Consider the following 15,815-nt stretch of genomic DNA (forward strand, 5'->3'; position numbering starts at 1 on the left):
TCTAGATCTTTCCATGGTAGGTGAGATGAGTTCTTTTTAACAGAATACTCTTCTTCAGAGCTGCGTTTGAATACGATAAATTCCTTATTATGATTTGGTGTCTTCATAAGAATTGTAATTATCGAAGTCTAGTTTCATATCATTCAAGAATCAACTAATTTGGATAATCCTACAGTGAGATATGATTTTTCTTCTATAAATACTCCATTTTATCACAACATCCTATCTTACAAAAATTAATTTATTTGACCTACTTAACCTCCGAAACGTAAAATATGGTCTGCATAAAAGTTGTAGGTAATGATCTTGTGGTTACTAATCAATTTGAATCACCCAATTTGGACAATTCTATAAAAATTTATGCCCAAAATACAAAGGCTATATCATTTTTAGGCGAGAATTAAAACATCGTATACAACATTTTTGGGGGATATTACATTATCTCCCCCTTGGGAACATTCGTCCTCGAATGAGGAAAGAATTAGCTTGAGTAGAGTAGAGTGTAAACCAACAACCCATCATTAATGCAATAGTATAATTTAAAATATCGTTTAAAATATATTTTATAATTTTGCAAGCATATGACAAGAAATGTTGAGATGCAAAGATTTCAAATAATTGAGCAAGGACAACTTAATACCTTAGGTTTGGGTAGAGGGGAAAAGATTAGGGTATCTCTTAATCATATCCGCTTCTGTTTCTCATGTTGCACTTTCTATTTGTTGATTCCTCCAAAGGACTTTAACAGATGCAACTTCTTTGTTCCTCAATCTCTTAACTTGCCGGTCCAAAATTTCCATAGAAACTTTTTCATAGGTCAAGTTTTCTTCAATATTCACTACTCCCATAGGTACAATGGAACTAGGATCACCAACACTTTTTTTCAACATAGACACGTGTAACACGGATGAACCATGGCTATTTCCAATGGTAATTCCAACTCATATGCAACCTTATCAACACGTCTCACAATTCTATAAGGCCCTACATACTTAGGGCTCAATTTCCCTTTCTTACCAAATCGAACCACACCTTTCATGGGTGAAATCTTCAGATACACCCAATCGTCCACATTAAATTCAAGATCCCTTCTTCTAGTGTCAAAATAGGACTTTTGACGACTTTGAGCCATCTTCAATCTTTCTCTAATGATATTCACCTTCTCTAAAGCATCAAGTACCAAATCGGGGCCAAATAAGTTCATCTCGCCTACTTCAAGCCAACCAAATAGTGATCTACATCATCTCCCATACAAAACCTCAAATGGCGCCATCTCAATACTTGAGTGATAACTATTATTATAGGTAAACTCGATGAGTGGTACATGATCATCCCAATTTCCTTAAAACTCCAACACACAAGCCCACTCTAGTGTTTGAATCATCCTTTCGGGTTGCCCATCCATTTGAGGATGGAATGCTGTGCTCAACTTTACTTTAGTACCGAGGCCTTTCTGAAATGATCTCCAGAAGTGAGAAGTAAATTGGGTACCACGATCCAAAATAATGGATAATGGCACACCATGCAACCTTACCAACTCTTGAATATACAACTTGGCATAGTCTTCTGCACTATAGGAAGTTTTAATCGGTAGAAAGTGAGCTGACTTAGTCATTCTATCAATAATTACCCAAATTGAGTCATGAGGCTTCCGGGTATGAGGTAAACCCACTACAAAATCCATATTCACATCTTCCCACTTCCAAGTAGGGATTTCAATGTCTTGGGCTAGGCTACCCGGCCTTTGATATTCGGCCTTCACTTGTTGGCAATTCATATATTCGGACACAAATCTTGCTATGTCCTTTTTCATGCTACCCCACCAATACAACTCCTTTAAGTCTCGGTACATTTTCGTTGAATCGGAATGAATGGAGTATGTAGAATTATGAGCCTCCACCAAGACCAAACTCCTTAGGCCATTAATATCTGGAACACATATCCGACCTTGGTAGTATAGCACCCCATCTCCCCCTTAGGAAAAGACCTCTATCTTCTTTTCCTTTACCAACTTCTTTAACTCGATAAACTTTGGGTCAAGATCTTGCTTTGATTTAACATCCACCACCAATGAGGATTCAGACCTATTTTGAACAACCATACCACCATCGTTGGTACCACACAACTTCACCCCTAATCTAGCCAACCGGTGAACATGTTTTACCAACTCCCTCTTCCTTTCATCCACATGGACCACACTCCCCATAGAACTCTACTAAGTGCATCAGCAACCACATTGGCTTTACCCGGATGATAGTGCACACTTATGTCATAGTCCTTAAGGAGTTCTAGCCACCTCTTTTGCCTTAGATTAAGGTCCTTTTGGGTGAACACCTGTTGAAGACTTTTATAATCAGTATACACATCCACATGCACCCCATAGAGGTAATGCCTCCAAATCTTCAGAGCAAAAACAACGGCCGCCAATTCAAGGTCATGGGTAGGGTAGTTACGCTCATGCACTTTTAATTGCCTAGAAGCATAGGCTATGACCTTGCCGTTTTGCATTAATACATAACCTAAACCAATATTTGAAGCATCACAATAAACTAAAAACCCTTTTAAACCTTCTGGGAGATTTAAAATAGAAGTGGAGGTAAGTCAATCTTTTAAGGTCTGTAAACTCTTCTCACACTCATCTGTCCATATGAACTTGGCTTTCTTTTGGGTCAATTTTGTCATAGGAGATGAGATGGAAGAAAAACCTTGGACGAACCTTCTATAGTACCCGGCTAGACCCAAAAAGCTCCTAATGTTTGAAGGAGACAACGGCCTAGGCCAATTTTTGACAGACTCTATTTTCTTAGGATCAACCTTGATCCCATCACCGGATACTATATGACCAAGAAATGCTACCTCCTTTAACCAAAATTCACACTTACTAAATTTTGCAAATAATTGCCTTTCCCTCAACGTTTGAAGCACAACTCTTAAGTGATTTTTATGTTCTTCCTCACCCCGAGAGTAAATCAAAATATAATTAATGAAGACCACCACAAAAGTATCAAGGTAAGGTTTGAACACCCTATTCATCAAGTCCATAAACACCGCCGGTGCATTCGTCAACCCAAAACTCATCACCACAAACTTAAAGTGACCATACCTTGTTCGGAAGGCCATTTTGGGAATGTCACACTCCCTCACCCGTAGTTGGTGATAGCCAGACCGAAGGTCGATCTTGGAAAAGTGACTTGCCCCTTACAATTGATCAAACAAGTCATCTATTCTAGGGAGTGGGTACTTGTTCTTAATGGTTATCTTATTTAATTGCTGGTAGTCTATGCACATTCGAAGTGACTCATCTTTCTTTCTCATAAATAGAACGGGAGAACCCCATGGAGAAATAGTTGGTCTTATGAACCCCTTCTCTAACAAGTCCTTTAATTATTCCTTCAACTCTTTCAATTCTGCCGGGGCCATATGGTAAGGAGGAATAGAGATAGGTTGGGTATCGGGGAGGACATCGATACCAAAATCAACTTCCCTTTCGGGAGAGACATCGAGAAAGTCATCAGGAAAGACATTGGGGAATTCATTGACTATATAAACTGACTCAAGAGGAGGACTTTTGGAGTTGACATCCCTAACCCTCACAATGTGGTAAATACATCCCTTAGAAATCATTTTTCAGGCCTTAAGATAAGAAATAAACTGACACTTCACCACCGAATCACGACCCTGCCATTCAATAATAGGCTCATTTGGAAATTGGAACTTGACTCGACAATTCCTACAATCTATGGATGCATAAGATGCATGTAACCAATCCATCCCAAGAATGACATCGAAATCTATCATGTCAAGTTCAATGAGATCACAAGGAATAACTTTATGCAAGATAGACACAAGGCAACCCCTATAGACCTTTCTAGCAATAACTGACTCACCAACAGGGGTAGACACCAAATAAGGCTCTAATAATATTTCAGGTAAAACATCAAATCTATTATCAAGGAATGGAATAACAAAAGATAAATTTGCACCCGGATCTAATAGTGCATACACATCAAAAGAAAAAACGTTTAATATACCGGTAATGATATTGGGTGTATCCTCAACCTCTTGTCTCCTATGCAAGGTGTAAAAGCGGTTGGTGCATTGGACATCTCCTTAGACTTGTTGACCATGAGCAATTAGTCCTTGAGGCCTACCACCACCATCGCTACAATACTTAGCATGGTGACCCATCTTGCCACACTTAAAGCATGCATTGGAGCCGTCTAAGCATTTCTCTTTGTGAGTCCTTCCACACTTCTTGCAAGCGGGAAACGTTTGAGTAGCAACATTCTCTCTTGGTATCGTTGGTTTACCACCCCTTTCCTTATTGAACCTTGGAGGAGGAGTATTGGTAGAACTTTATCCCATAAATCGTCGCCCACCTTGGCTGTTGCCATTGTTTTCATAATCGGACCTTTGAAAGTTAAACCCTCCACCATCTACTCTAGCCTTTTTGAACCCCCTTGATCTCTCTCTAAGCTTCTCTTCTTCAATTTATTCTGCGTAAGCCATTAATCGAGAGATGTCCATCTCCTTGACCAACATGGCCGTTTTGCACTCCTTGGACACCAGGCTTGAGACACCAAAAATAAACTTGCTCATCCTAGCTCTTGGGTCGGAGACCATGAAGGGAGCATACTTTGACAACTTAGTGAATTTGAGAGCATATTCCCTCACGCTCATACTCTCTTGACGGAGTTTGATGAACTCTTGGATTTTGGCCTCCCTTAGCTCCAATGGGAAGAAGCAGTCTAGGAAGGCACCTTTGAACTCTTCCCATCCTATCAGCCCTATTTCTTCATCCCTCTCAATGACCCATTATTCGTACTACACTCGAGCCACACCTTTGAGTTGATAGGCCACTAGCTTAGCCTTCTCATTTGGTGGCACACCCATGATAGCCACAATCTGATACACCTCATTAATGAACTCCATAAGGTCCTCATCTAGTTTAGAACCATCAAACTCGGGCGGATTCATCCTTTAGAAATTCCGAATCCTAGAGGCTGGATTTTGCATTTGGGGAGGAGGAACACCTAGATTCCCTTGGTTAGCTATGACTTGAGCTAATAAAATAATAACACTACGAAACTCGGCATGGGTTACCCCATCCTCATGATGTTGGGCATTGGGAACTAGAGGAGTTTGGTCCTCATCGTCAACCCTTGCTCATCGAGGTGCTCTTCCATGAGTCATTATCTAGAGAACACGAAATGGGTTGTTAGTTAAAGGAAAGATTAGAACACTCTAAGGCACGACATGAATTTGAAAGAAGTGAAAATTTTCCTAAACGCCTCAAGTCTCCTCTTCATAATTGTGGCGCGCTTTACAACCATGAAAAAGACCCTATTCGATGCGATATGTTGGACTCCAAGGACCATTCAAAACCTAGGGCTCTGATACCAAGTTTATCACAACCCAAGCCTAGGGCCTCGATGTGACATGGCGAATGAGGAATCCAAAAGTACCTCAAACAAGCCTCTTAGCATTTTTTTAGCCTTTCATAGGTAATGATGATAAATAAACAAGCGAAAATCATAATAGTAAATCTTCAACTTACATATATCCAACAATACCTCTAACTATTAGATTTAATGGGGCCAAGACAAGTCTCTAGCTCACCCTCAATCATAATAAAATAAATGTCATAGTAAAATATCTCAACATATCATAAGCTAGAAAGATAAAGGAGTATTGTTCCCGGAATATGGGAAATCACTAAAAGTAGTCTTCAATGAAATCTCAACTAGCCACGTGGAGGAGAACGAGGAGGAGCACTGGTCCCTATATGGTGATAATATGTAAGCAAAAGAGTATGCGTTACTATTTTGAATGTACTAAGTATGTAAGGATGCATGAACATTGAGAAAACTTTAAAACATTTATGTAATATGGAACATAATGTAATGCATGCATAATAAATCATATAAATATCCTTTAAAACATTCATTTTGTGGGAAAATGACCATAACCGACATTTAACTTTATTTATTTCTTTAACTTTAACTTTAAGGGCTTTCATGGATCCATTAGCCTAAGCCTACAAGGGCTCCTATGTTGGCACATAGTTAATAAGACAAGGGGTTGCTACTATGATTCCCTTACCGAATCCCACCTCAATGCCTCATTCGGTACTAAGTCAATCCCACAGAATAGTTTAATACTTCAAAATATTCATAGCATATAACTTGAGAATTCAAACATCATATTCGGTAGAATAGCTCATTAAAACATTTGATAATTCAAATATGCAAGAATTGTCCTTATTGCATAAAGAATCCATTATTCATATCATTTCATCATTCTTTCATTTTATAAAACTCCCTTTTTGATCATAGATATTGCTTTCATAAACATTTATTTGGAGTCAAAACTTTCAAGATAAACTTTATTAAAAACATACTAAAACTAGGTGGGTTCAAATCACTTCAACTTGCAAATATGTATGCAAATAAATATACATAAATACTTTGAAATCCATTAATTAAAAATCATGTTTTAAACAACCCACCATGAATTTCAAGAACCTTTAAATAGATAAATAGAGGAATTACTTGTAAACCATCAATTCATAGATATAAAATTATGTTGCATCAAAATAGATCAATAATCATTAGTTTAACCATGATTCATACTATTAAGTAAAAATAAGAATTACCATAAGAAAATATTACTTGAAATCAAAAGACTTAATTGAAAGAGTTTTTGGACTACATGGGTGAAAGAATCCATTGATAAACACCCACATAACTTAGAGTAGAGCTAAAAAAAATAAATATAATTTATCATATAATCAAAATAATTTAGACATGAGAGTGGAAGGAATACTCTCATTGAAGCCTTACATACCTGGAATCCTAAGCTTTAGTCGGAACCGAAGGACTTAATGAACACTCTTGAGTCCTAGCTTTTCTCCCCGCCGAAATGTTTTGTGTACTACCCATATTATATGAATCACCGGAATAGTATTTCTTCACTACTAAGAACTAAAACTATATTTGAGAATGAGTAAAGAAGTGTATAGAGAGAAGAGTTGCTTGAGAAAGTTTGATGAATAAAATGAGGAAATAAGGTAGGTATTTATAGGTATAGAGGACGGACCTAACAATAAATAAAATAATTATAAAGAAAAAATCTAAAAATTTAATGAAAAATTGTGATGTCATGGGTGATGTTAAATGGAGGACAATTAATGTCATGAGTGATGTCAAATGTATCTAGATCTTTCCATGGTAGGTGAGATGAGTTCTTTTTAACAGAATACTCTTTTTCGGAGCTGTGTTTGAATAAGATAAATTCCTTATTAGGATTTGGTGTCTTCATAAGAATTGTAGATATAGAAGTCTAGTTTTATATCGTTCAAGAATCAACTAAATTGAATAATCCTACAGTGAGATATTATTTTTCTTCTATAAATACTCCATTATATCACAGCATCATATCTTACCAAAATTAATTTATTTGACCTACTTAACCTCCGAAACGTAAAATATGATCTTCACAAAAGTTGTAGGTAATGATCTTTTGGTTACTCAAAAATTTGAATCACCCAATTTGGACAATTTTATAAAACGTTATGCCCAAAATACAGAGGTTGTATCATTTTTATGCGAGAATTAAAACATCGTATACAACATTTTTAGGGGATATTACACCGCCACAACTACATTCCTACACTCATACAACCCAACCTATACAATTTATACAACAATTATCTCGAAAATACCAGATAGTCCACAAGTAGCAAGTACATATATGTTCTCATCACCATACTCAGGCATACACAAGAAATCTCAATCATATATAGCCATAGGATGAAATAGATGAAAATGCAATGTCAAATAATCGTGATACATGTCTGTCCTACAATTCACATCCGCTGATCACCTCAGACCTGAACTCATGGGGGCCTTACATTGACCATGTATCTATCAGCATTACCGTAAGAGACCTCGGCTATAATATTCACCAAAAAAGACCTCGGCCGTCGAAAGAAACCTCGGTAAATAACTTCAACCGGTAGAAACCTCAGTCCCAATATACAATATCTCACTCATATCACTTTCTAAGTCATCACACACACACATATATATATATATATATATATATATATATATATATGCGCACAAGTAATGAGTGAATACAGAGTAAATAGTCATAATATAGTACCATATAGTCCACAATCACACAAATAGTCAAGAACCCAAGAATTTACAATACTTAGACAATTACCCATATCCGAATTCCACAATCAATGCCTCGTAATAGATGAGTCATACTCAATCTTCTACCCCAAATACACCATAACCCCTACACACAGGAAAAATACAAGTTCAACATACTTAACAGAAAGTTAGAAGTCCACTTGCCTTAGTTAAGGTCACGGTCAACTCAAATTCAAGGCTTTTTCTCTCTGACGATACTCAAAATCACCATAATCTAATCAAATATAGATTCATAATCACATTTTGAAGTCAATGACACTAAAATCAATTAATTCAGGTGAAAAGGGTAAAATGGTCCAAAAATTAGACACCAAAAATAAGGTTTAAATATGAAAATTCTTGGACGAAAAATGTTCCTCAAGTAATCAGAAATCTAATATTGTAGACCGTTCTGAAAAAGGACTTAAAATGAGTTCACAACCTCAAATTTTGATAAAATTTCGGATTAGGCAAAAAATCCCAAAATCAAATCACCAAACTTGAGGTTAAAATCTATAAATAATCAATGGGAATTGAAGGAAATAGTTAGAAATACATTACCCAAGAGTTTTGTCATGAAAAAACTTGAAGAAATCGCCCAACCCAAGCTTTGAAATGTTAAAAATGGCAAAATCTCGTAACTAAATAAATATTCACCTATCGGGTCAACAATACTCTCTCCGAACGCGGGCCTAGTGCCACAATCACGGAGGTCAGCACACTTAACCCTTCGAAAACGTGGGGGTTGGACCGCGATTGCGAGGGTCTAACTTGACTCTCTTCTAATAATGCGGCCCCCAGCGCTGCGAATGCGGAAGTCTCCCTCACCAGCCTCCGCGAACGCGTTGCATAGTGCCGCAAACACGAAGGCTTGGCTTGTACCTATTGACAGCAAAATTCCACAAGGCCTAAATTTCAAAACGGACCCTCGAGATTCGTTCGAAATCCCGTGAACACAAATCAAATATGCAACCCTACTAAATTGGACGTTACGGACTCAATGAAATCGTCTGAATTCGAATTCGAGGTCTCCTTGATCCAAAATTTGATAAGTCACACCTAAACTAGTTTCGTCACATGAAATACCCAAAATACCCTTGGGACCTCTAAAAATTACAACGAAGTCATTTCTAGCGTTAGAATCACCCCTAAACCCACTGGGACCATCAGAAATCCAATCCGAGCACACAAATCCCAAATGTTGACTATAGTTAAGCTTGGATCAAACTTTAACTCAATTTCCAACTTCGTACCTAAAATTCACGTTTCAACTCCAAATCTGATTTCGACTACTCTCTAGACCAATTTCCACATTCCGGAACTGATGGAATAGACAGAATTTCATTCCGAGACTTGAAACTCCAAATGACTCTAAAACTCAAAAATTGACAATATAAGCCTTTAAAACTCATTTCTTTAACAAAACCTCAACTTTTTACAAGATTTACAAAAATTAACTTTCAGACCCAACCAAAAGTGACTCGGGACAACTAACAAAAGGAGTAAAATGGTAATTTTGTCAAAATATGAAAAATGACCTTTAGGCTCATTACAGAAAAGGTGTAATGGATTGATGGAGTAGCAACACCACTAGTTAAACCCTCAAATATCAACTGGTTGGAAGAAACAATTAAGTTTTATCTTTAAAAATTAATGATGTCCCCTCCGGGAGAGATTAATGTTGAGATCAAAGTATAAAAAATACTAGAAATGATTGATTGTTCTTCATTTTGATGAAAAAAAGTAGCAAATGACTTGTATTTAATATTAATTTTAATTTTAATTCAAATCACTCTTTTGTTTTTCTTTATATGTAATTTCCTATTTATCCTTTCAAATAATTGAAAAAGTAGACTTTTTATGATTTTGCAAAGAATTGAAGAGATTGGGGTGCAAATAATTAAAAATGATAGGATAATATGTAAGTCACAAAAGAGCGCATACATTAAGGGTGTAAATTGTAAATTACTCTGAATTTTCTTATGCGTTTACTAAGTCATATATTGGCAAGGCAACAATTATGGGTCAAAATCATTTACACTCCCCTAACTTTACTTAAAAATCAAACTCTCTTCCCTCCCCTTCCACACTCTTAACTTTGAGAAATAGTCATTCTGCTTCTTTTTTTAAAGTTGACTTTTTAAATGTTTATTCTACCCTTACATTATCAACTTTTATCTTCTTCTTTTTATGCTTCTTTAAATTCATAATTTTTTTATTTAATTTATATATAAAAAAACTTCCTACTAAAAACATAAATTTCGTCCAAGAAAAAAGTGAGAAATATTAATTGAGTATATAAGCTAATGCCTTTCTATAACGAAATAGATGAACAAAATAAAAAAAATATTATTAATTTTAATGGAATTTATAATGTGATTATCATATAAGCATATTTCGATGCAAGTAATATAAAAATAATTAATAAAAATAAAGATATATTTCGTAATAATTTCTTAAAAGATTATCTATTTTTAATATAAATAAGATTTAAATTATAATTTAAAGAATATTTCATTAATGACAATCGAAAATTACTTATCTACATAGATAATATCTAATCAAATAATAATACTATAGTTGAAAGTAACAATATCTATTCGGAGACTATAATGAAAGTGTTTCGAATCAAGAATATAGAATAAAAGATAGACATGATACATAACTGTGTCATTTAACTTGGCTTTAGCTATCATTTATGTCCTTTAACTTTGGGTGTGCACAAGTATGCACTTAACATGTATTAAATTGAACAAATAAACATGCACGTCATACATGACAATTTGTGTTAGAATATTCGAACTGGTACAAGCCAAACCTTCGCGTTCGCGGCACTGTGCACCTCATTCGCGAAGGCTGGTGAGGGAGACTTCCGCATTCGCAGCGCTGGGGCCCGCGTTTGTGGAAGAGAGTCAAGTTAGACCCTCGCGATCGCGGTCCAACCCCGCGTTCGTGAAGGGTTAAGTGTGCTGACCTCCGTGATCGCAGCACTAGGCCCGCATTCGCGAAGAGTAATGTTGACCCAATTAGTGAATAGTTATTTAATTGCGAGATTTCACTATTTTCACCATTTTTAACATTTTAAAACTTGGATCGCGAGATTTTTTCATGTTTTTTCAGGACAAAACTCTTGGATAACGTATTTCTAACTATTTCCTTCAATTCCCATTGATTATTTTGTAGATCTTAACCTCAAATTTGATAATTTAATTTTGAAGATTTTGCCTAATCCAAAATTTTATCAACACTATCGAGTGTCACACAAGGAAAAAAGTTTTACAGTACTCAAGAACTTGTGCACCATTGGCTTACCCCGGCCCCATCACCTGTCTGTATGACATTGGTTATTTAAATATATATATTCCATGAATGAATTAAGAGGGACAAAATTTCTCTAAACCACAAACTTTATACTCTCAAAACAATAAAGAAAAATTGGGCGGTGGGGCATTGTTTGGTTGTGCGCAGACCTCAAAAGAGACAACTCAGACCAGACATTAGAATAAGTAATAAATTCTGCTAAAAAAAAAAGGAACTTTTGGACAAAGTAGCCTTCAGATATATGCCCACACCCTACTGGACCACTACTCCCACTACAAACAAATTCTCTCACCAAAAGCTCCAATCAAAACTAAATTCAGGGTATTAAAAATTTTATATTCTCTGCCCACTTCAAATTTCATTAATTTACTCGATTTATTATTATTGTTATAGAAATTTATTATTTTTTTGTTAATTTTTTTTAATAAATATTTTAATTAAATCAGTAAAAAAAAAATATTTTTATATGAAAAAATTAAAAAGTTTTTTATTATTTTAGTAAACATATATTTCTCTTCATGTATTTTTTTGTTGAGCTAATTCGGTAGAAAATAAAATGAGATATTTTATTCTATAACATAAAATTTTCACTTATTTAAAAAACATTGAAGTTAAGATTATTTAACCTAAATCCCGACATCATTTCAAATTAAGCAAAAATAAAAATTGAAAGGAAAAAGACTCAAATATGTCATCATACTTTAAGAAAAGGCTCGTTATTCATTAAAAATTTGACTCATTTATGCCATTTTTCATTTGAAAAAGGTTTATCCATGTCATTATTTATTAATTAAAATAGCATAGATAAGCCAAAATTTTAACGGATGACATAGATGAGTCTTTTCTCAAAGTTCGATTGCATATTTAAACCTTTTTCATTTTAAAAAATAATTTAATTATTAACGTGATCGAATCATAATTGATCACGTGTACAAAATAATTTTATAAAATGAAAAATATTTTTAATTTATAAATAGTAATATAAATAAGTTTTTTCTCAAATAAAAAAAATATAAATAAATCAAACTTTTAATAAATGACATATATAAACCTTTTTTCAAAACTCAATCACATGAGTCTTTTTCTAAATTAAAATGGAGCCCATAAAGCAAGCCTTAAATAATGCTAGTGTATTTGTGCCAGTTTTGACATTGACTACTTTAATACTCTTAGCTTTAAGTTTCATTTTTAAATACCTACGCTTTATAATTAGAGCATTTTTAATTCATAACACCAAATTTATATTAAAATAATATTAATATTATTTTAATATAAATTAATTTTAATGCACTATATTAAAATTTTACACTGAAAATATTCTCTTTATATTATTTGCTCTTTGTAATATTATATCATTAGTTTTATTATATTTATATTTTAAAAATATGTATATAATAAAAATAATAATAATAAATCAAAAAAAATGGATGTTGATGAATAGTGACGCTATACACATTATAATAGTGTGAAATATTGTGTTGGATTGAAGATGAAAAACATCAAATTTTATATTTTTTATTTGATATAACATTTGGTGTTGGATTGGAGATGGACTTAAGATCTATGATTTACTAGGTGTGACAAGATGATTGGAATTTCTTTATCATTGATTAAAGACAAGAAAAATTTGTAGGGAGTAATTTTACCCTCTTATTTTTTTTTAGCACAAATTTAAATTAAATGAGTCAGTAAATATAAATCGCTAAATAAAACAAAGTTAAATTTATTACTTTAGAAAGTGTTATTTCACTTAAAATCTTGAAATTCAAAAGCAAACTATGGTTAATTATTAAACTAGAATAAAAATAGTTATCAAATCAATCTGATTTGATTTGAAGACGACGTTGAATATTTCTAAATAAATAAAGAATTTAGTGATAATTATTTAAATGTAATAATATAATTGTCTTTATATTATATTTAATAATAATAATAAATATTAATATTTATAATTAATACTTGATATAAATATGTTAAATCCTTTAATAATTTTGGATGCAATTATCGCTAAATTTTTTATGAATATAAATATTATTGATAAAAAATTATTATTACTAAATATCTCTATTATTGTTACACTGTATTATAAATAATTTGATTACCAGACATCATAATTCATAATATTGGCCTTCAATATTGACTTGGAACTAAATTAGACGGAAAGATTAATAACCTCATTATAAATATATATCCCTAACTGTCCAGAAACAATGATTAAATGATCAATTACCGATATTTATGGAATCTTTAAATCTGTTTTTATCGGTTTAAATAAATACTCCTCCTTGGTCATTTTAGTTGTCCTGTTATATTAAAAATAATTGGTCAATTACTTAATTACTAATAGTTTTGGCGTGTTAAAAAAAATATGAAAAACAAAATTGATAGGAGAAAGTATCTAGCTTTACTAATTAATGTTCGATCTTGACTAGCTAATTTGTACGCAAATGGTTCTGTATTTCCTGTTTCTCCTTTCATCTTTACACATCTTTACGCATGTTCAAATATACTCTTATCATCATATTCAATATAAGGTCATCATCAAAGGCGGATCTAGAGAGTAACGAGGAGCTTATTCGAATATTCTAAATAAGAAATTAAACCGTATATATATAAGACATTTATTACTTTTTTTGTTTCAAAAAAATATGATCTAATTTGATCTACCATGTAGTTTTAAAAAATAAAGAATATTTTTTTATTTTGTCGTCCTAAATTAAAGTTATGTCAAATGTATCAAAATACTTTTTTATTTTGTGGTCTTAAATATGTCACGTGAAAAATTAAAATTAAAGTTTTACCAAAAAGAAAAGACGTCATTCTTTTTTTGAAACAAATTAAAAACGAAATAAGATGATTCTTTTTTAAATGAATGGAATAATTTTTTTATATGTATATATATAATTTGAATCTTTTGAATAGAAAAATTAGACGTTAGCTTAGTGATCAAGAGTGGTTACTCATCATAGTGATTTTATAAATACTAACAAACTGGCAGTGCTACTCTTTCATATAGAATAGTCGGTCCTCCTATGGCATCCCAACAACTTGAGTCCAAATGGGAAGGCAAATCCATTGCCAATCTAAAACTTGGAAAAGCTGAACAAGTATGGCCTATCCTTGAAGATTTCTTCAACATCCACGAATGGCTACCTACCATTGACACTTGTTACCAACTTAATAATAATACTGATGGACTTATCCGCTATTGTGCTAGCACGGCGCCCCCATCATCATCAGACGATGGAGAAGCGATCATCAAGTGGTGTCACGAGAGGTTGTTGACCATGGACAAGATGGAACGTTATCTAAGCTATGAAGCGTTAGAAAATAATATAGGAATCAGGTCATATGTAGCTACGTTTAAAGTATTGTCATCAGACAACGATGGTGGTGATGATGAGGAGGAGGAGGAGGGCGGGTGCCAGATTGAATGGTCGTTCGTTGCTGATCCAATCGATGGGTTGACTTTGGAATGTTTTTCTGGTTACATTGACTCTACCCTACAAAGCATGGCTGAAAAAATTGAGAAAGCTTTGGAATGTGATTTTGCGAGATCTAATTAACAAGCAAGCATGTTAAATATGATAGAGTCTGATTCTGTAATAATGTTTCACTTGGACAGGTAACTAGCGTTTCATTTTGAGAAATGGATAGTTCCCTAGTTTGCTTATTGTTACTTCCACTGTTTCATTTCAATTTGTTTATGTGACATATTTTTATTTTTAGTTAGTTCTAAAAAAATCACACTTTTCTATTTTAAAATCATCTAATTTTCAATTTTTGATTATATATCACTTGTTTTAAACGAAAGTTTTATGTCCAATCACAAATATCAACGAAAATGTTGATGAGACGTGAATTTGGGACTAGACTTACACGACATCAATGCTAGAATATGTTAAAATATATTATGTCTTTAATAATATATTTTGAATATATTCTAATTAATATTGTACTTTTGTATTTATAGCAAGCATATGTTAAAATATATTATGCCTTTAATAATATATTTTGAATATATTCTAATTAATATTGTACTTTTGTATTTATAGCAAGCGTATATTTATGATCCTTAGTTTTAACTATTAGTATCAATCTTTGTATTTAACATATCTTGTAATTTGTATATATTGACCAAGTTCAATGAAATTAAACAAGAAATTCACTTCCTTCATGGTATCAGACTAGTACGATCTCCTAATCCTAGCCTCATCTTTTCTTCTTCCTATCTCCTTTCATCTCTTCTCATGGCAGATTCACCCAAATTTCATCCCGCTCTCACCGTTACTA

General features: G+C 33.4%; 1 protein-coding gene across 1 annotated transcript; it reads left to right on the forward strand.

The window, feature by feature from the left end:
• Nucleotides 1-14,468: 14,468 nt before the first annotated feature.
• LOC129888352 (lachrymatory-factor synthase-like) lies at nucleotides 14,469-15,411 on the forward strand. Its single transcript, XM_055963343.1, has one exon. It carries the CDS (start codon nucleotides 14,555-14,557, stop codon nucleotides 15,086-15,088), a length of 534 nt encoding a protein of 177 aa, XP_055819318.1. The 5' UTR covers nucleotides 14,469-14,554; the 3' UTR covers nucleotides 15,089-15,411.
• The last annotated feature ends 404 nt before the right edge of the window (nucleotides 15,412-15,815 follow it).

Source organism: Solanum dulcamara, chromosome 5 (genome assembly GCF_947179165.1).
Source record: "Solanum dulcamara chromosome 5, daSolDulc1.2, whole genome shotgun sequence".
NCBI lineage: Eukaryota > Viridiplantae > Streptophyta > Magnoliopsida > Solanales > Solanaceae > Solanum > Solanum dulcamara.

Coding starts and splice junctions, on each gene's coding strand:
- LOC129888352 (XM_055963343.1), top strand. CDS start 14,555: ATGGCATCCCAACAACTTGAGTCCAAATGGGAAGGCAAATCCATTGCC.